Source organism: Carassius auratus, chromosome 2 (assembly GCF_003368295.1).
Source record: "Carassius auratus strain Wakin chromosome 2, ASM336829v1, whole genome shotgun sequence".
NCBI classification, from domain to species: Eukaryota; Metazoa; Chordata; class Actinopteri; order Cypriniformes; family Cyprinidae; genus Carassius; species Carassius auratus.
This window is the reverse complement of record NC_039244.1, coordinates 14,880,974-14,901,987: the sequence shown is the minus strand read 5'-3', so window position 1 is coordinate 14,901,987 and position 21,014 is coordinate 14,880,974. Positions and strand designations below refer to the sequence as shown.

Genomic DNA, 21,014 nt, shown 5'->3' with positions numbered 1-21,014 from the left:
CTCAGCACCTCCATTGAAAATCTATGTATGGTATACTGTCCATGTCCAGAAAGGCAATAAAAACATCATCACAGTAGTCCATGCGACATCAGAAATGACAGAGCATTGTTCATGTTAAGAATTAACATGGATTGACATGGAAATGCTGTCATTTTACGATAAATGTATACTAATTAAACACAACACTTGGGTTTTTGGCTTTGTTTAAAACAAGAAAAAAAGCACCTTTAGATAAACAAGGCAACATAATATATGCACTTTTATGGAGGCAGAAAAACACAGTTTATTAAGACCCGTGGGATTGCTTGTAATAAAGATTTAAATGCAAAGGCCATGAGAGTTGACTATTTCTGTCAGTGGTGTTTTAATTTTAAATATTTGCGATATCCTAACAAGAAAAGTAGGCTAATTGTTGTGTTTAATTGTGTTGCAGCTTGCTTGAGCAGCTTATTATACAAACCTAGAAGTCAAATGCATGAATAATATATTGTTTATATTTATTGAGTTTAAACTAATGTCTATGATTATGAAAGAGTGTTAATGTTCTGTGACAAAAGAGTCACAATGGTGAAAATTATTATTATTTTTTTTTTTACATGATTTGAAATCAAAATAATAAACAAATGTTGTGTTAGTGGACTAAACAGCTGTGGATCAGTAGCGGACTGCAAACGCATCCTGTGTGAAAGCACAATGAGTCCGTGCTGCTTCTGCACCACACATGTAATGCACATGGACTGCAGACGCACTGCAGACGGATTATGTGTGAAACAGGCGTAATACTTGTGAATTGTAATATTTCACATTATTATTTTGTTTGCTATTTATATTAAATAAATGCAGGCTTGGTGAGATTAAGAGACTTTTTTCAAAAAAATGTTTAAAAAAAATGTATTAGATGTGTGTTAACCGCTAATCCAAAATGGTTTCAGTATAAACCTTTTTTTTTTCTTCACAGGTGACAACAAAGGTAAAGCAAGTCAAAGACTGTGTCACCAGTACATCAGGTAAGCTGTTTGATTCATTCATTCAAATAGTTTTCATAAAATTTCACCTACCATGTACGTTTTTACCTACTGAGATATATTAAGGATGTCTGTCACAACACTTATGTTTATCTGTCCTCTTTGTCTCTATTTCTAGGGTTGGTGAAGCTTTCTGAGCTGAAGGGTGGACCCCACAGCTGTAGATGACAACAGTGAAATTGAGAAGAAACCATCAGCCTCCAAAGAAAAACCCAGTTGTCAATTTAGCTCAAAGGGAATCATTTAAGATTTTAAAGGGAATTTGAACAGAATCACTGTTTCACGGCTGATCACTGAGACGCCCTGCGATTCACTGAACGAGCCGTTTAACCTAAAATCTGTACTGGATATTAATATTCAGAATATATTGAGAACACTATCAATTAGCACAGTAACAAGATCGGCAGTTTAAGACATTAACTTGTAAGCACAAAACACAAGATACTTCTCTTTTCAATATGAATAAGGCTTTATTAAATCAATCTAAGACATACAGTATAAACTAATCTAACACATAAACACACGCACTCACACATTCACACAAGTTGCAGGAAGATCGAAAGTTAGGGAAGAATGAGTTTAAGAGAATGGAAATATGGAATCCCAGGTTTACAGCAATAAATTGTATAGACATGAACAACCATCAATCACTTAATTAGACCTTGCACTGAGTTCCTCAATGAGGTTAAAATTATATTAGATACACCAGCACAAATCAGAGTCTGGAGGTATTACTTGCGTCTCCTGTGTAAAGTTGTCATTGAAAGGGGGTTTCCCGATGTCGCTGATTGGCTGAAAGTTCAGTAGTCGTTGAAGTGACGTCTTGGGAAGCCCATGGTTGGGCGTTGGCTGAAGACGCGGAGTTGTGTGGCTGGACATGGCATTACAAAACTTAACTCAGAACACAAAACTCTCAAATGGAAAAGAAAATAAGTAAAGTTTGACGAGACTAGGTGCTGTTTTTTTCTCATCGTGGCTAAGTAGCAGCAGGTGTGCAGGCCGAAGCACGCTGGAACCGCGCTCAAAGAACAGTGATGACAAACAGCATGGCTAGAAGCAAAAGCTAGGAAGCAAAGCTACAAGCTAAAAGCAGAATTTTATGGTGTCCTAAGTATTTAAACTGGCCTGCTGGCCACACCTCAAATGTTGTCTTGACCAATCAGATATCATTTTTTGCTTGGGGTATCATAAATCATATGTTATCTTATCAAGCACGTGGTCCGAATTTTCCCGCTCTCGCAGGGTATAATTTTGGACATGATTCCTATAACAAGAATATGATACATTTGACAAATAACTGATGGTCAGATACATTTCAAGCAAGTAGATTCAAACACATACATACTAAACACGAATATGAACCCTTAAGCTATCCAATAGTTATTAAAATACATACACAATAAGTGATTCTAACATGATAGTCAAATGTGTAGGTTACATATAAATGAATATGGAGTTTAGCGATGGACTGATATTCATTTATAAGTCTTTTTGAGTTCATTAAAAAGACAGTTTCTGTTGCCATTCTCTGACATAAGGATGTTCTGTGAAGACCAGATGTTAAAAGGCCTCCCTTAGGAATTTCAGTCTGGCTCTTCTAGGTGGGGGAAGTCATCCAAGGATATTGTGTATAACTCTCATGGGTTTACATGTGATGTCCGGCGTTGCATCTCAATTACTTGCCCCAAATTTGACAATCTCTTCTCCGAATTGAAATTGTCAATAATTGTTCTAGTTGTGTTAAAGCTGCAGTAGGTAACTTTTGACGCTCTAGCGGTTAATAAACAGAACTGCTTGCGTCTTGCGGAAGAACATCATAGCCGGAACTACTTCTCTCTGTTTATGTCTATGAAGAATCACAAAGGTACTGGGTTACTCCGCCGCGGTACCCCCGAAGCAATCTAAAATAGTCTGAATATAAACACTTATTATAGGTGCACCCTAGTGATTCAGGACAAGCTAAAAACACGGTTTGGAAAATGGATTCATGGTGTACTCGCTTATTATATACATTTTTTCTACATTTTGAACACAAACAAAGTTACGGACCGCAGCTCTGATTGGTTGTTTCTTATCGGGAGCAGTCTGTAACTGCAAATGGCAATAGGACCACTGGGAGGAGCCAGAGGAGCTTGATTTTTTCACAGATTATCTGTCTCATATTCTACTGTCAGGACATAATGACAGGTTTAACAATATGTAAAAAATATATTTTTAAAAAAGTTACCTACTGCAGCTTTAATGTTGAAAGCTGTTGGTTGGTTGGTTATCTTGCTTCTGACTCTTTGGCAAGGAATTATATATGAACTCCGGTTGCCTTTCTGAGGAATTTGGCTCGTGTTTCAACCACATGCCTGATGGACTCTTTAATTTGTCTGATTCGGGTCAGATACGCTACACAGTGCTGCTGAAGATCTCTGGACACCAACAGAAGCTCTTGGAGCTGGCCTTACAGCAATACCCACATGGCACCACTGAACGCTGGGACAAGATATTCAGCACATATTGGCTCATACATTTTGAAGAAAATGACAGTGTCATCCTCATAAATTCCATTCTGTAGATTTAAGATTAAACTAAGTGATTTTTCAAAGATGTTTACACTGTTGTGCTTCCTGTATGCAGTAAAACCATTTTGATAGACATTTTATTTAGTTCTTGGTATAGGTGCAATTTGCAAGATTTTCTTTTGAAAGTATAACCTTTATTATCAACATACACCAAATGACATTTGATGGTTTTAAATCTGACATTCTCAAACAACTACAGATAAGTGGAATTACTTTTTATATAACGCAAACTGATAAAAGTATTACTGTTTTCAAAAAAAAAAAAAAAAAGAAGAAGAAAAAGAAGTGTGTATGACTTTATTTTTTCAGAGGAATCCAGTTGGAAGTTATATTAAAAATTGTCCTGGCTGAACAGTCCAAGATGTCAAATAAAGTATGCGCATCCATAATAAAATATGATTCGACTAAAAGAGGAAAGCCATATACACCTCTTTTAAGTTGAGTAGGAAGAAGAGGCCAGAGAATAGGGGGAAAAATAACCCCATTAAACAAGGGAAAGAGGTAACTTGCTTTATTATATTAGTTCTTAGTTCCAATATTCATTTTAGAGGTTTTTAAATCAACTCCAAAGTTGTCAAATACTGCAATTAAAATGTAATTTCATTAGTTGCTTTTTCATGTTATTTCCTGTGTCAGTGATAATGACATGTAGAGTTGATTTTATTTTTTAAACACTTTCCAGCCTGTGAAGGACAGGTGTTGAGACAGATTTATTATCGGAACACAATATGAGAAGTCTGGCGCCCTCATGAGGCTGTGAGAGGAACTGCAGCTACTTCACACCAGTCGAGAAGCCTTTAATTGTTTTGATCTGTTGTTGTCTTAATTGTTTTACCAATCTGACAGGACATATTTTACTAATAATAATACTCCGTTCAAACCTCTTAATGTCACAAACACATGACTTCCTTTCACACAGGTGTATACGGCATTGGTCTGTAGCTGATTTAAGATCAGATCGTGGATGTCATTGATGGAAGTTTTATATTTTGTAAAAACAAACGCTTACTTCAATGTGGTGATAATCTACAGGGAATACTTAGAACAAATGAAGTAAATAGGAGAAAGAGAGGCATTTAAATCAATAAAACCTGCTGTTATTCATCATTTTTAATCTACTTCAGACAGTGTGCTGTTCATCTTGAAATGAAAATATTTTCAATGTATGTAACCCTGTAAAGCCTGCTGTAGTTGATACATTCATTTCTAATGCCTCTAAACTTTGCTGAAAGCAAAACACACACACACACACACACACACACACACAAATCGGTTGTAGGCTACTCAATACAACCTTCTGCGCTCTGAGTTTTTAGCAAATAAAAAACATTTAACTGTAATTGTAAAAACACTCCTCCTGGTCATAATAAATATAGGCTATATTCTTGTTATGAAATCTTTCTTGATTATTATAAAATAAAGGTAAAAATAACTACATTGCTAGTTTTCACAAAGATGTAATTGACTTGCATTACAAACGACACTGTTTTTTGTTTTTGTTTTTTACAAAATTTTGGGCCATATAAATAACAACAACTGAACCAAATTGAATTATTTTCAAGCTTCTGAATTTGTAGATGTTTTCCCTCCTTGAACTGTACGTGAGCCATAAATGCCTGATGTATCAAACACATAATCAACAACTCTTTTTTCTGACTATGATTTTATATGGCCAGCTTTAAATGATTAAAAAAGATGAGTGTTAATCCTGTTAGACATCCACAAAGCAAGGCTTCAGGTCCTTTTTCTAAAGAACAAGAGGCCTACTTTGAAAAAACAAAAACCATTTTTCCAACCAAATATCCCTTCAGCAATGCACTTTGGAGTAAAGAACTTATGTTTTATTGTTGAATTCAGGAATGTATTCTAAACCTTATTTTTCAGTTCAGATTATAGAAATGTGTGACGTTTAACTCTGTGAATCTGGCTCTGGTTCGTGTCTGATTGGTGGCGTCTGTTACTGACATATGAATACAGGAACAGATGACTACAGCCTCTTTTCTTTGTGTTATCTTTAACTCGTTAAGACTCTGTCGTTCCTCACATGTGATATTTTAGTAATATTTCACTGGTCGTGTTGTTCTCCAGCAGATGGCTCTCTTACTCTCTCTTACTCTTACACAACAGCGCATCTTTTGTAACGTAAACAAGCTTGAAGACACCGCCTCTCAACTTTTCTGAGAAAATTAAGTTATTAGTATTGATTATAATTCAGACGAAAGGAAGGACAGTTTAATCTCCACGCAGAAATATATATATATATATATTTTAAGTTTAACTAACACACATTGTAACAGCGACTCTAAGTTAGCTAACTTTGCTAATTTTACGTGGAAGTCGCAATATCAAGCAATACAAAAATCACATTAGCTGATAGTTTGACTTCTTAGACTAAAACATGTCTCTTTTGAGAGATCACAGGATCGTGCGTATTTTGCTCATTGTTCTTTCTCAGTTTGCTTTCATTGCTACTTTGATCATCAACGCGCTCGCGGGATCAGGAAAAGGTAATGTATCTAACTTACAGATATGTAATTAGTCATAAATACAATTATTTTCTCGTTGGCTTTTAAAGGTCCATTTCAGCGGAGCACTGGAAATATATCAGACAGATATAAGACAGAGATCACTCCTGCTGGATGGACTTTTTCGATATGGGGTGTCATCTATTCCTGGCTCTTCCTGATGAACGCATATATCCTGACCTGGCTCTGTAGAGGGTACTTCAAACCACACACACTCCACTCATATCAACACTTTGCTTATTCACACTGTTCAAAAGCCATTTATTATAGTTTGACAGTCTCTTGAATTATTGGTGGTCAGGTTGTACTCAAGTCCAGCAATCCTGCCCTCTGAATTCTTTCTCTCGTGGATCATCAACATGATCCTCAACAGCACCTGGCTGGTCTTGTGGGACAGAGAGTGAGTTGTAGGCAGCCAACATATTTTGTGGCATAATCCTAGGTTTAAACTGTGTTTTGCCTGTGGTTTCATGTAATGTATGTTTCGGGAGGTCACATATTTGTATTTTATTGATTCAGATTGATGATTCCTGCACTGATCGTTCTTGCCCTGATTGCTTTCACCAACTACCTGATGATCTTCTTCTCTTGTATTGGTCTACGAGCTCATGGATCTTGGCTTAAACTGCAGCATCCAAAAGACCTCTTCTGCATCATAGTGTTGGTATGCATTGAACATCATTTTGGAATAGCTTTGACAAGAGGCAGAGAACTCATATTTATTTATTTAAAAAAAAAAATGAACTTGAACGTGAACGTGAACATTATCTCAAATGTAAGATATTTAAGTACAGTATCAACCCAAACAAAAGACAGTAGGTAAATTTGATGCACTGTAGATTTGAAATGTCTGAAATAACCATGATATATATGTACCTTAGGTTCAAAATGGCATTGCTACCTATGCAACATGGACAACCATTGCCACACTGCTCAACTTCACTGTTGTGTTGGATCTAGCATCAGTTTCCCCAACAAATGCTGCTACAGCTTCTTTATGCATACTTCTGTTGGAAGTAATTATATGGTAATCATAATCATTTATTTTCTGATATAATCTTGTGATATGGTGTTTTGTTTTCATCTGTATATCCAAAAATATAGTTTATACATAAAGTGAAAGAAGTACACATCTTCTGCTATTTATTATATTTAAAACATTGAATAGATTTTAGGAGAAGCATAAAGTCCAATGTCAGGTGATACATTGATATATTAATTAAGACTAGAATAATGTAAAAATGAAATTCTTGACAAGAAATTAAGGATTATTAAGGGGTTTGGCATTTTGGCTTTTATTATTATTTGTAAGAAAACCAAACTTGTAAAGAAAATACATTTAAAAAACATAAAACAGGAAATGATATCATGCCCATGAGTTAAGGTCAAGACGTCTCCTAAAAAATCTAATAATTTGAACATTTTATGACGAGGCGAGCAAAACTTTGCATGCCTTTTCAACAGCATTTTAAAATCTTTTAAACCAAATCATTTGTTATCTTGTGATTGACTCATATTGAAGATATGATTAAAGGCATTAGATCATCACACTGTGTCTAATCAAAGTTTCTTTGCGTGTTCTTCTACAGGTTTACAGTTGAAAACTTTCTTATAGAGAAGCATGTCCGTTACATCCTCACCGTTTACCCTGTGATTATCTATGCTCTAATTGGAAGCCTAAGCAAGCATTACGATGCAGCAGCACCTGGCCGGAACGCTGTCTTTTCAGGTTAGTCAGTGATAAACACATTCATGTCTTGTTGATTAACCATAAATATAGCATTATCACAAACTCATAAAACTATAAGACCTCACATAAAGAAGTTACATATGAAGGCTGCTCACATTGCTTACAGTATCATGGTTTTGTTTTCCATAGTGGTGCTCCTCGTGTTGGCCTGTATTGTGTTAGTGGTGCGTTTGGGGCTGGTGGTTTGGAGACACAGGACTCGGCCGCTCTACCATGAAGTCAGTCCTGAGGTCCTGATGTCACCAAACAATGGCACCGATATATAACCTTAAATCATAAACACTCATCACTCATAACAACTTCAAAGATGATGTGCCCTGAACGCTAACCTTTCCAGGTGTGCAGTACTTGCATGAATGTGTTTCAGCTGGAACAGATGCTTTCAGAGTCCTCAGTTTTATGGAAAATATGCAGGAAACAGCATACAATATACAATATTAAATTGCTAGTGTGCCTACACTACCATTTTTTCTCAAAAAGTGTGCATTTATATAATCAAAAGAACAGTAAAAAGCAATAATATTGTGAAACACTATTACACTTTCAAATAACAGCTTTCTATTTTAACATATTTTATAATGTGATTGTGTTTATATGCATATGTTTATAGTAACTTGTGACCAAAATATCAATATTATACTTGACAACATTATCATTTGCTTTCATTTATATATTTGTTTTAACATTTAATATTTTAGTATAAGCTTTAATCCAAAGCAAATTACTAAATAAAGAAGCAATTTCTTAACAGTATCACAAGCAATATATCATACAAGAGCCAACAATACTTGTAATACGATGTTTCAATAGTAAGTACATACAAAAAAGTTGGGATTTTGTATTCTGTGATTTAAGCTTTTAAAGCTCATTTATGAATGTTCAATAAAATACATGAAATGCATCTGATGTCATTGTTAAAGGTTCGTGAGAAACAGCTCTTAGTTTAGTGCACGTGCTCTGGAAACCACCTTGGTGTTGATCGTAAGCTTCTAAAACCACTGGTCTTTCAACAGTGATTACAGAAATATTCAGGGATGCCACACAACATTTGTGTCTGCTGAATATACATGCTTTGATCATGGCTCTTCTTGTGCATTTACTTCGGTGTGGATGTGAACTGAAGCATCTTGTCATGCATGTTGTTGCCCTTTGGTCATTGTAACGGCAAATTAACCGTGGCTTTGTTACTTCAAATAATAATTTATAATGAAGTATTTAAGATAATGTTTTTTTGTGGTTATTAAATAAAACCTAAGTCAACAACTGCTTTTAAAATGACTTAAAGTGCATTATATAAAACAATGAGGCAACCCTGCTGAAAAAAACAATATAACCATATAGATCACAAATACCATTACAAACATTACACACCATCAACTTTTAACCATTAAATGCATAACACATTTTGTGATGGTGTCTATTGTTTTTTGTGTATGTATGTAATTAAAAATGCTCACAAAGGGAGCTAAAGGCCTGGTAATTGCTAATTTTATATATTTATTTTTTAATTGACCTCTGTAGTATTTTTGATTTCTTACTTCAATAATATTTGAGGTAGGGGTCACAACAATACAATCCTGCTTAGGACACCCATTTAGCCAGCAGAGATCCTGGTCAAAATGCATCTTTTATTGCAACACATTGATGAAATTCCAAGTGTTGGGGACATTTAGTACTCAAAAGTATACAAATGTTAAGACTGCAAGAAAAAAAAAGTAATGATTCGTCAGTACTTATTTTAAATTTCCTCAGATTTCCACACAAAAATTATGCATTTGAATGAAATAGGTCTATATTAAGATGCTCCATTACATGAATTCAGTTCTTTCTTTGTACTGCTATATTTGTATGCAAGTAATTTTACATTAATTGTTCAATGATTGCTTCAGCTGGTTTGCTCTCACATAAATCCACTCGTTCTGTAGTTGATATAGTCCTCTTCTTGACGTTTGTCCCTTTGGAATTTTTCTGTTATTTCTTTCAAACATGTTTCCAAGTGATAAACCAAAAATATCATGGCGATGTCGATGACCCAGACACAGAACAAGAAGTAGCGAGGCCAGTAGCCAAAATAATCTTGAAAATCACAAAAAAAAAAAAAAAAAAACATGACAAAGGTGGATGAAAATAAGTCAAGTAAAGTATTGACTGATATGATTTGAATATGATTTCAGATAACAACAAACCAAGGCACAAAAAGCAGTAAATGAATGCAAATTTCTTACCACAGATCTCTTTTGCTGTCATATCTTCCCAAAATGAAACAGAAATATTAAAATGGATTTACATGTAAAATTACATGTACTTGTAAAGTCACTTTAATGTGTTCATTTAAAAATGTCAAATTTTACCTTATCCTAAGTAGACTCAGTACTAACCAGCATCATCTGGCAGCAACAATGAGGTCTCACCCTAATTGCTTTGAAGCACAGTAAAAAAAAAAACTGTGTTAAAAGTCACTTCCTCTATGATTAAGCTGAAATGTTGAGGTGTCATTTATTTTAAGAACTGATCTATTGCGGTATTGCGGATTCTCAGTTTTAAATAAATAGTAGAATTATTGTCAGCTGTATGTGTTGCACTATTGATCATGGTAAACTGCATAAACAATTGCTGTGAAAATAGGACCTATTTTCTTAAAATTTCCTCCATCAAATTTCCTTGCTATTTCACTAAAGTTAAATCATGTAAATTTACAGTTGATTATCTGTAAATTAAGCACTTGCAGTAAATTAACAGCATTTAACAGTAAACCTGTTTCTGTCTCATGCTCTTAAAAGAAGAACATGGGGCTGGGGGAGGCAACGTGTGTCCTCATTGTTCTGCAGAAAACAGTTGTTGCAACAGAGAAACATGAGCTGACTTTTAAATCATTATTGGAGAGTAACCACAAGTGCAGGGCCTGTTACTTGTGAAGGAGACTTCAGTATAATGCAGAAGTAAAAAAGGAAGTAAAGGGCGAACAAAAGGAGTTTTTTGTCCCTAATTTTGTTTGTGTACCACTACTATATCATTAGTTCACAGTATTTCAAACCTAATTGAATTTCATGTCACAGCTGTAAGTAACACATTTGGATAATCATGGGCAAGATGATTGTCAGTCATTAAGCTCTGAGATTAAATTCCACAGAGATCACATTGGTCAAGACCTCTGTCTTGGCTTGGAAACAAATCATTGACATCTGCCACTTAGATAACTCACCACATGACAGAATATGACATCATGGACAGATATGAGAGTCTAAAGCAAGAGAGTGTTTCAGTTTTATCTGTTTTGAAGAAAACAAAAATAACTACTTTATTCAATTTATGTTGACAGAAGAGCGTACGCAGCCTGCGTTCAGCTCATATTCTCCAAAATGGTGCTACAGTTATGTGGAGAGACACAGAGGAGACAAATAGTTGAATAAAGTAATTATTTTTGTTTTCTTTGCATACAGAAAGTATTTTAATTGCTTCATAATGTTACAGTTGAACTACTGATGGCAGTTGAACTATTCTGACGGATGTCTTTCATAGTTTTTGGGCCTTGAAATTGTGATTGATTTGGCAGTCTATGGGACAGTCTCAAGCCTCACAGTTATCCAGAACATCTTAAATTGTGTTCTGAAGACGAACAAAGCTTTTATGGGTTTGGAACGACATGGGGGTAAGTGATTAATGACAACATTTTTATTTTTGTGTGGAGTAACACTTCAAGTGTCTGGCTTACTGCAGTGAAAATACCTTTTTTGTGGTGAATCGTTAAATCATTTTAATCAGTTGGATGTGCAAAATGTAATTAAATTCAAGTTTATTTGTATAACACTTTTTATGATTAAAATCATTGGCAAGCAGCTATAAAGAAACTTAAGTTTCTTAAAAAAAATTGGTAGAATCTTTTCAGTGGTGACTGTCAGTTTGTGTGCATATAACAGGAATTTTCTGAAAAATTAATACCAGACGTAGTCAACCAGACGATGAACACCATTAAGAGCAATTATTATATGATGCAATCACACTTGTAGCAATATTTGTTAGTTCTGTTTGTTGTTTCAGGGCTAGCATCATTGGAGGTCCTCTGTAGGGTGGGCATCATCTCTTCTCAGGTGTTCTGGATCCAGACTGAAGCTTGTGTAAATCCCATGGCAAAACAGAGAAACAAATAGAGACATAATTAGGATAGCTGTTCCAACCAGGTAAAATTAATAACATAGTTTAACTGAAGCTAAAGAATAATAATGCGCATTTGATCAGATACAACTTCAGTCACAAATTATGAGATATATTATACGAATGCTTGGTGAAAGAGATGTGTTTTAGATCTAGATTTAAACAGAGAGAGTGTGTCTGAACCCCGAACATTGGGTCTCATTCATGAAACATTCGTAAATATACGAGTAAATATCTGAGTGATTTGCGCGTAAAGAGAACTTCCCTAAAACTCTTCTCCTGATTCACAAAAACTTCGTAAACGTCAGATGTGATAGTGAAATGTGTGTGTGTGTGTTAATGAATTCCAATCAGTCGTAAATGGGACGCGCGTGCACGCTCACTCTCAATTACCATAAATCACGCCCATTAAATCCGACTGACAACTATATATGAGCATCATATTATGACACCAAACGAAGGATTTCAACGTCTTCTCAAAAGCGACTGAAAAAGAAACATTTCTCAGCTGCAAAAATTGAAGTTTTATTATCAGAAGTTCATTCAAAACGCCACATTTAATTTTTCAAGCGTACTAGTGGCTTATGAGGTCCTAAAAAAGGAAGTTTGGAAGCATATTACAGATCCTATTACTGGCTCTCATAATAAAAGTTAAAAGAAAAAACTTATGTAATTAATATATATAATATTTTTTTTCAAAATGCTGTGTAAATATGTACCCGATTAAGGTGAATTAAAATGCAGCCGTATTAATGAGCAAAACTGTTCAGACGTTAAACGCTCTATTTACGCGTGGCTTGGAGCAGGTGTAGATTTCTTTCGTACCAACTAACATTTGGAAAATACGAACGTTTTAATGAATCCGAAAATTTACGCCAAAACCACTTTACACGCGATTTACACAAAAATTCGTTCTGCTCGTGTTTCATGAATGAGACCCAATATCAGGAAGGCTTGTAGCAGAAATTTCTCGAACCAGACAAATTAAAGAGTCGATCAGGGCTGTGTTTGAAACATGAGCCGAATTCCTCAGGAAGTCATAAATCAGTTCTAGTGCCAAAAGTCCCAAGCAAGATGACCAACCAACTTTTTCACAGAACAGCTTTCAACATTAACACCACTAGAACAATTATTGAGAATTTCAATTCGGACAAGAGATTGTCAAATTTGTTGTTCGTATTTGAAAGGCAATGCCGGACATCACGTGTAAACCCATGAGACTACTACACAAGATCTATTGACTTCCCCCCCACCCAGCAGAACTAGACTAAAATTCCTAAGGGGGGAGGGGCCTTTGAACCTCTGGTCTCCACAGAAATCTTTGTCAGATAATGACAAAGAAACTGTCTTTTGTACATATATATGGACCAAAATGAACTCCAAAATGACTTCTAAATGAATATCAGTCCATCGCTTAACTCCATATTAATTTATATGTAACCTACACATGTTATAATCACTTATTGTGTATGTCTTTTAATAACTATGGGATAGCTTAAGTATACATATTCATGTCTAGTATCTATGTAATCGAATCTGCTTGCTTGAAATAGTCCTGACCATCAGTTATTTGTCAAATGTATCATATTCGTTGCTTGGTAAGATAACATATGATTTATGATACCCCCAATCTGATTGGTCAAGACAACATTTGAGGTGTGGCCAACAGGCCAGTTTAAATACTTAGGACACCATAAAATCTTGCTTTTAGTTCTAGCCTTGCTTTTGCTATCAGTCATGCCAGCTTTAAGCTTTTAGCTTTGCTTCTTAGCTTTAACTTTTAGCAATGCTGTTTGTCATCACTGTTCTTTGAGCGCGGTTGCAGCGTGCTTCAGCCTGCACGCCTGCTGCTACTTAGCCACGATGAGAAGAAACACCACCTAATCTCGTCAAACTTTATTTCTTTTCTTTTCCGTTTGAGAGTTTCATGTTCTGAGTTAAGTTTTGTAACATCGAGTTCAACTTCAACCAGCCACACAACTCTGCGTCTTCAGCCAACGCCCAACCACGGGCTCCCCAGGACGTCACTTCAGCGACTACTGAACTTCCAGCCAATCAGCAACATTGGAAAACCCATTTCAACGACAACAAAGGGACACCTTCACACAGGCAATGTACCTTCAGACATTTGTGCTGGTGTATCTAATATAATTTTAACCTCATTGAGGAACTCAATGCAAGGGTTAATTGAGTGATTGATGGTTGTTCATGTCTATGCAATTTAACATATTGCTGTAAACTTGGGATTCCATATTTCCATTCTCTTAAACTCATCTTTTCCTAACTTTCGATCTTCCTGCAACTTGTGTGAATGTGTGAGTGCGTGCGTTTATGTGTTAGATTAGTTTATATGTCTTAGATTTATCTAATAAAGCCTTATTCATTTTGAAAAGAGAAGTATCTTGTGTTTTGTGCTTACAAGTTAATGTCTTAAACTGCCGATCTTGTTACTGTGCTAACTGATAGTGTTTTCACTATAGTTTGGATATTAATATCCAGCGCAGATTTGATGTTAAACGGCTCATTCAGTGAATCGCAGGGCGTCTCAGTGATCAGCCGTGAAACAGTGATTCTGTTCAAATTCCCTTTAAAATCTTAAATGATTCTCTTTGAACTAAATTGACCTGTTTCCCTTACAGGCTATTCCAGAGTTTTACTAGACTTTAGGTAGCGTGATGGATTGTAGCGTGGTATGAGGCTAGTTAGGTACGCAGAAGCTAAACCATTCATGGACTCATTAAGTTAAGTAATAATAATTTGTAACTGATACTGAACCCTTTAATAGGTAGCCAGTGCAGAGACTGTAAAATTGGGGTAATATGATCATAAAATTGACAAACCTGATTCCAAAAAACTTGGGACACTGTACAAATTGTGAGTAAAAGAGTAATGGAATAATTTACAAATCTCATAAACTTATATTTTATTCACAATAAAATATAGATAACATATCAAATGTTGAAAGTGAGACATTTTGAAATGTCATGCCAAATTGGCTAATTTTGGATTTCATGAGAGCTACACATTCTAACAAAGTTGGGACAGGTAGCAATAAGAGGCAGGAAAAGTTAAATGTACATATAAGGAACAGCTGGAGGACCAATTTGCAACTTATTAGGTCAATTGGCAAAATAGTGGAGCAATATCAGAAAGGAGATTCTCAGAGAAATATTGCAAAGAGTTTGAAGTTATCATCATCTACAGTGCATAATATCATCCAAAGATTCAGAGAATCTGGAACAATCTCTGTGCGTAAGGGTCAAGGCCAGAAAACCATACTGGATGCCCGTGATCTTCGGGCCCTTAGAGGGCACTGCATCACATACAGGAATGCTACTGTAATGGAAAACACAACATGGGCTCAGGAGTACTTCCAGAAAACATTGTCGTGAACACAATCCACCATGTCATTCGCCGTTACTGGCTATAAGTACTGGCTTATAGAGTTATACTGGCTATAACTCTATAAATCCAAAAAGAAGCCATATCTAAACATGATCCAGAAGTGCAGGCGTTTTCTCTGGACCAAGGCTCATTTAAAATGGACTGTGGCAAAGTGAAAAACTGTTCTGTGGTCAGACAAATCAAATTAAGATCTTTTTGGAAAACTGGGATGCCATGCCATCCGGACTAAAGAGGACAAGGACAAGTTATGTGTGCGTGTGGCATGGGCAGCTTACACATCTGGAAAGGCACCATCAATGCTGAAAGTTATATCCAAGTTCTAGAACAACATATGCAACTTTGTTTCTTTCAGGGAAGACCTTGAATTTTCCAACATGACAATGCCAGACCACATACTGCATCAATTACAATATCATGGCTGCGTAGAAGAAGGATCAGGGTACTGAAATGGCCAGTCTCCAATCCAGATATTTCACCCATAGAAAACATTTGGCGCATCATAAAGAGGAAGATGTGACAAAGAAGACCTAAGACAGTTGAGCAACTAGAAGCCTGTATCAGACAAAAATGGGACAACATTCCTGTTCCTAAACTTGAGCAACTTGTCTCCTCAGTCCCCAGACGTTTGCAGACTGTTATAAAAAGAAGAGGGGATGCCACACAGTGCTAAACATGGCCTTGTCCCAACTTTTTTGAGATGTGTTGATGCCATGAAATTTACAAACTTATTTTCCCCTTAAAATTATACATTTTCTCAGTTTAAACATTTGATATGTCATCTATGTTGTATTCTGAAAAAAACACATCATTGCATTTTGTTTTTATTCACAATTTGTACAGTGTCCCAACTTTTTTGGAATCAGATTTGTAGATTTAGGTCTCTCTCTCTCTCTCTCTCTCTCTCTCTCTCTCTCTCTCTATCTATCCCTCTTTTTTGAGACAGGTTGTGATATTCCCAAAACACTGGCACATGATTCCTTGCGCAGGCCTCAACTTGTGCAGAGTCTATGGTATTCAAACAGCAGGTTTAACACTTGGAATTTGTTTGTCTAATCAGCTCTCAGCCAAACACAAATATCTGCATTACAATAAAAATGTTCAGTATGTAATCAACTTAGAACTTTAATATGTTTCTGTGTGCAAAAACAGAAGTAAGAATGATCTGCATAGCTAATACAACTTTAGCAGAAGTGCTAGTTATACAGTTTTGAAAAAAGCCATAGACTATTACAATCATCCATCATTGCTTCTGATTTCTTTCAGGTAAAGATATTTAATTTGTTTAACTGATCTCTAAACATATTTCATACTGAGTTGCTGGAGGGTAAATCCACTCAACAGGACCACTTTTGTGTCTGTCTGTGACCCATTTGGGGAATTTATTTGACCAAATGCTTATGAATTGCTACCCTCTTTTCTATCCAAAGCCTCAGCCCTCTATGATTTAATTAGCTTTTACTCCTTCACCTCTGTGATTTGACCTTGCCTAGTGAGTATTTTTTATTGGAGGCACAGCTTTAAGGTGAATAAAATGCCATAGAATCAGATTTTTATCTATGAGAGTGAGTAAGATGATGGAATAAACATTTTTGGTGACTAATTATTATTTAAAAGATTATTATAGACTTTTATGGGTAACACTTTTGAATACGGTCCATTAGTTAATATTAGTTAACTACTTTAGTTAACATGATCTAAGCAAGAACAATCCTTCTACAGCATTTATAAGTCTTAGTTCATGTTCATTTCAACATTTACTAATGCATTATTTAAATCAAAAGTTGTGCTTGTTAACATTAGTTAATGCACTGTGAATTACCATGAACTAACAATGAATATTAACTAACATTAACGAAGATGAATAAATACAGTAATAAATGTATTATTCATTGTTTGTTCATGTTAATTAATACATTAAATAACATTAACTAATGGAACCTTATTCTAAAGTGTTACCCTTTTATGACATTATACACTGAAAAAAATTATAAACAAAACACTTTTGTTTTTGCCCCCATTTTTCATGAGCTGAACTCATAGATCTTTAGATCTAGACTTTTTCTATGTACACAAAAGGCCTATTTCCCCAGTCTTTAAATCATAATTCCTATATTACTGTTTTTTCAGTCATTTAATTTAGATGTCTATTTCTTTTTTTCTGCCTTTTTTAATTATTTCCTTTATAAATTAATAAAAAAAAAGAGCTATAAAGTGTACAATAAAGTACAATCAAATCCGTAGCCTATATTATCATCATATTGCACTTGAATAAAATGAATGTTGTAATCTGCCGATTGTCTATTCTTACGATGCACTTAGGGCTTTACGATAACCCCAGAGCACTCATAGATCTATGATGATTTTCAAGTGCTACTTAAGTTACGATGCTTTTGGGAAACAGACCATAGTATTAAGATCAGTCATACGATCGCTTTTACGAACTTAGGCTTAAGAAGCTTTTTGGAAACGCAGCCTTGATCAACTCTATGAGAAGGAGATTTGTGTTGCATGCGTGAGGCAAATGATGGTCACACCAAATACTGACTGGTTTTCAGACTCCACTTTTAAGTGTAATATTCAGTGCCATTCATCTTCTTGTTGTATCTTTAAATATCTTAACATGCTAATTTTAAATGAGATAAGGCTTATTTAGTACAATACTGTACCTAGAAGAATTTGTAGCATACAGTCTACAAACAAATAATGTTGTCGCAGGCTAATGAAGCAGCTGTAACCAAAAGACTTGGCTTATAATCCACGAAAAACCCAGTCATTGTTCCCAAGTTAATTTTTGGGTGTAACTAAAAATACAGAAGTTATTTCCATTGATGACTGACAATATATATTGTGATTTAGAGTTTTTGAGTGAATAAAGTGTGAAGCAATAATCATTAAACTTTTTTTTTCTGAATTTTTTTTTTTTTTGATAATGACATGATAATTTTATGACACATTATTGATCAGGTAAGTTGATTACACACAGTAGGTGAGTAATAAAGAAAAAACTGCCTTAAAATTAGGACTCAGAAGTCAGAATTAAGAAAGAGCAACTCAATTCAGATTATATAAACACTTTTCAGTATCATATGCCACTATGCTGGTCATATAATTATAATAATATCATCAAAAAGTTGATTTATTTCACTAATTCCATTCAAGTGAAATTTGTATATTATATTCATTCATTACACACAAACTGATATATTTCAAATGTTTATTTTCTTTAATTTTGATGATTTTAACTGACAACTAAGGAAAATCCCAAATTCAGTATCTCAGAAAAGTATGAACATGAAAAGTATGAGCATGTAAAGCACTCAATACTTAGTTGGGGCTCCTTTTGCCTGAATAACTGCAGCAATGCGGAGTGGATCAATCTGGCACTGCTCAGGTGTTATGAGAGCCCAGGTTGCTCTGATAGTGGCCTTCAGCTCTTCTGCATTTTTGGGTCTGGCATATCGCATCTTCCTCTTCACAATACCCCATAGATTTTCTATGGGGTTAAGGTCAGGTGAGTTTGCTGGCCAATTAAGAACAGGGATACCATGGTCCTTAAACCAGGTACTGGTAGCTTTGGCGCTGTGTGCAGGTGCCAAGTCCTGTTGGAAAATTAAATCTGCATCTCCATAAAGTTGGTCAGCAGCAGGAAGCATGATGTGCTCTAAAACTTCCTGGTATACGGCTGCGTTGACCTTGGACCTCAGAAAACACAGTGGACCAACACCAGCACATGACATGGCACCCCAAACCATCACTGACTGCGTAAAGTTTGCACTGGACCTCAAGCAACGTGGATTGTGTGCCTCTCCTCTCTTCCTCTAGACTCTGGGACCCTGAAATTTACTTTCATCAGAGAACATAACTTTGGACCACTCAGCAGCAGTCCAGTCCTTTTTGAAGCAAGATGCTTCTGGTGCTGTCTGTTGTTCAAGAGTGGCTTGACACAAGGAATGCGACAGCTGAAACCCATGTCTTGCATACGTCTGTGTGTAGTGGTTCTTGAAGCACTGACACCTGCAGCAGTCCATGCACTCTTTGTAAATCTCCCCCACATTTTTTAATGGGTTTTGATTCACAATCCTCTCCAGGGTGTGGTTATCCCTATTGCTTGTACACTTTTTTCTACCACATCTTTTCCTTCCCTTCGCCTCTCTATTAATGTGCTTGGACACAGAGCTCTGTGAACAGCCAGCCTCTTTTGCAATGACCTTTTGTGTCCTCCTTGTACAAGGTGTCAATGATCGTCTTTTGGACAACTGTCAAGCCAGCAGTCTTCCCCATGATTGTGTAGCCTACAGAACTAGACTCAGAGACCATTTAAAGGCCTTTGCAGGTCTTTTGAGTTAATTCGCTGATTAGAGTGTGGCACCTGGTGTCTTCAATATTGCATCTTTTCACAATATTCAAATTTTCTGCGATAGTTAATTTTTCTTACTTGTCGGTTATAATCATCAAAATGAAAAGAAATAAACATTTGGAATAGTTTAAATGTTTTAATAGAATTAGTGATATAAATCAACTTTTTGATGATATTCTAATTATAAGAGCAGCACCTGTGTAACATTTCAGCTGATTCATTCCACGGAGTAGAATTTTATGTCATTCTTCAGACCAGTTAGTTCTGTGACTCGTCCAAACGAAACGCTACAAAACACCATGATACTATTTTACTAGAGTTAAAAGCACATTCAACAAAAACCAGGATACCATTACACAAAAGTTGAACATAATATGTTTTTGCTTCTTTCATGTTTGTATAAATTGGTATTCACAGATCTTGGGCCATAATGAGCACATAAAAAAAATTATTTTATGTTGTTGTGCAAAGTCACTCATTTATTGCATGGCAAGTTGAATGCGTATTTCACACCTTTTGTTTTTAGCCACTAAATATCAGTGAATAAATAACAGAAATGTTGCACAAATTTTGCATAAATTGTTGACTTTTGTTTTTTTTCTGTTGTATGAAACCTTTGCTTGTAATAATTTATTGTTATAGTAATGATGAAAGGTGCAATTTCGTTTGCTGGCGCAACACGTCATAAAGTCAGTGCATCTCTTTAGTAAATGGTTTGAGTGGTACATCTGAAGGAGTAGGCTATATATACATTTTTTAAAGGTCTGAGAGTATCCCAGGATTGATGAATTCAGAGGACTATCAGTTATTTTCATGTGCACCATTTAACAAACATGTCCTTGGGAATGTTTTTGTCTGCTGGCTGCACTGAGTCACTTCTCTTCTTCTTCTGGCAGGTTCTTTTGAAAAGAATTGAACATATACGATCTTCATGGGGTGGTTAATCTATATTAGACTCTCCATTATACTTTTGAAATGATTAATTTCATGCAATAAGCACATATATACAAGATATTTTGAGTTCTCTGTAAATGAAAACAATTCCCAGGAAATCATTTACATTTATAAAACATTCCCAAGGCACTTCCAACAGTCAGTTCCAGTGGTGATTATTGGCAACTTGAGAAGGCAAGAGCTCACAAATCTTTATTGGTGTGAGAGCATCTGCATGGACAGTGAGGTCCAAGACAACAGCCTGGTGTCAAGAGGGGCAGCAAGAAGCCTCTTCTC

General features: G+C 35.6%; 1 protein-coding gene and 1 long non-coding RNA gene across 2 annotated transcripts; one reads left to right on the top strand and one right to left on the bottom strand.

Moving 5' to 3' along the window:
- Nucleotides 1-5,712: 5,712 nt before the first annotated feature.
- On the top strand, nt 5,713-8,771 carry LOC113117192 (uncharacterized). The gene is made up of 7 exons (XM_026285703.1): nt 5,713-6,102; nt 6,171-6,315; nt 6,422-6,520; nt 6,640-6,784; nt 7,002-7,147; nt 7,710-7,849; nt 8,000-8,771. Exons 1-7 carry the CDS (start codon nt 5,994-5,996, stop codon nt 8,134-8,136), a joined length of 921 nt encoding a protein of 306 aa, XP_026141488.1. The 5' UTR covers nt 5,713-5,993; the 3' UTR covers nt 8,137-8,771.
- A 48-nt stretch (nt 8,772-8,819) lies between these two features.
- On the bottom strand, nt 8,820-11,174 carry LOC113117197 (uncharacterized). The gene is made up of 3 exons (XR_003294136.1): nt 10,222-11,174; nt 10,096-10,119; nt 8,820-9,946 (listed from the first exon to the last, which is right to left on the bottom strand). It is a non-coding gene; the product is annotated as an uncharacterized LOC113117197 (long non-coding RNA).
- Between the last annotated feature and the right edge of the window lie 9,840 nt (nt 11,175-21,014).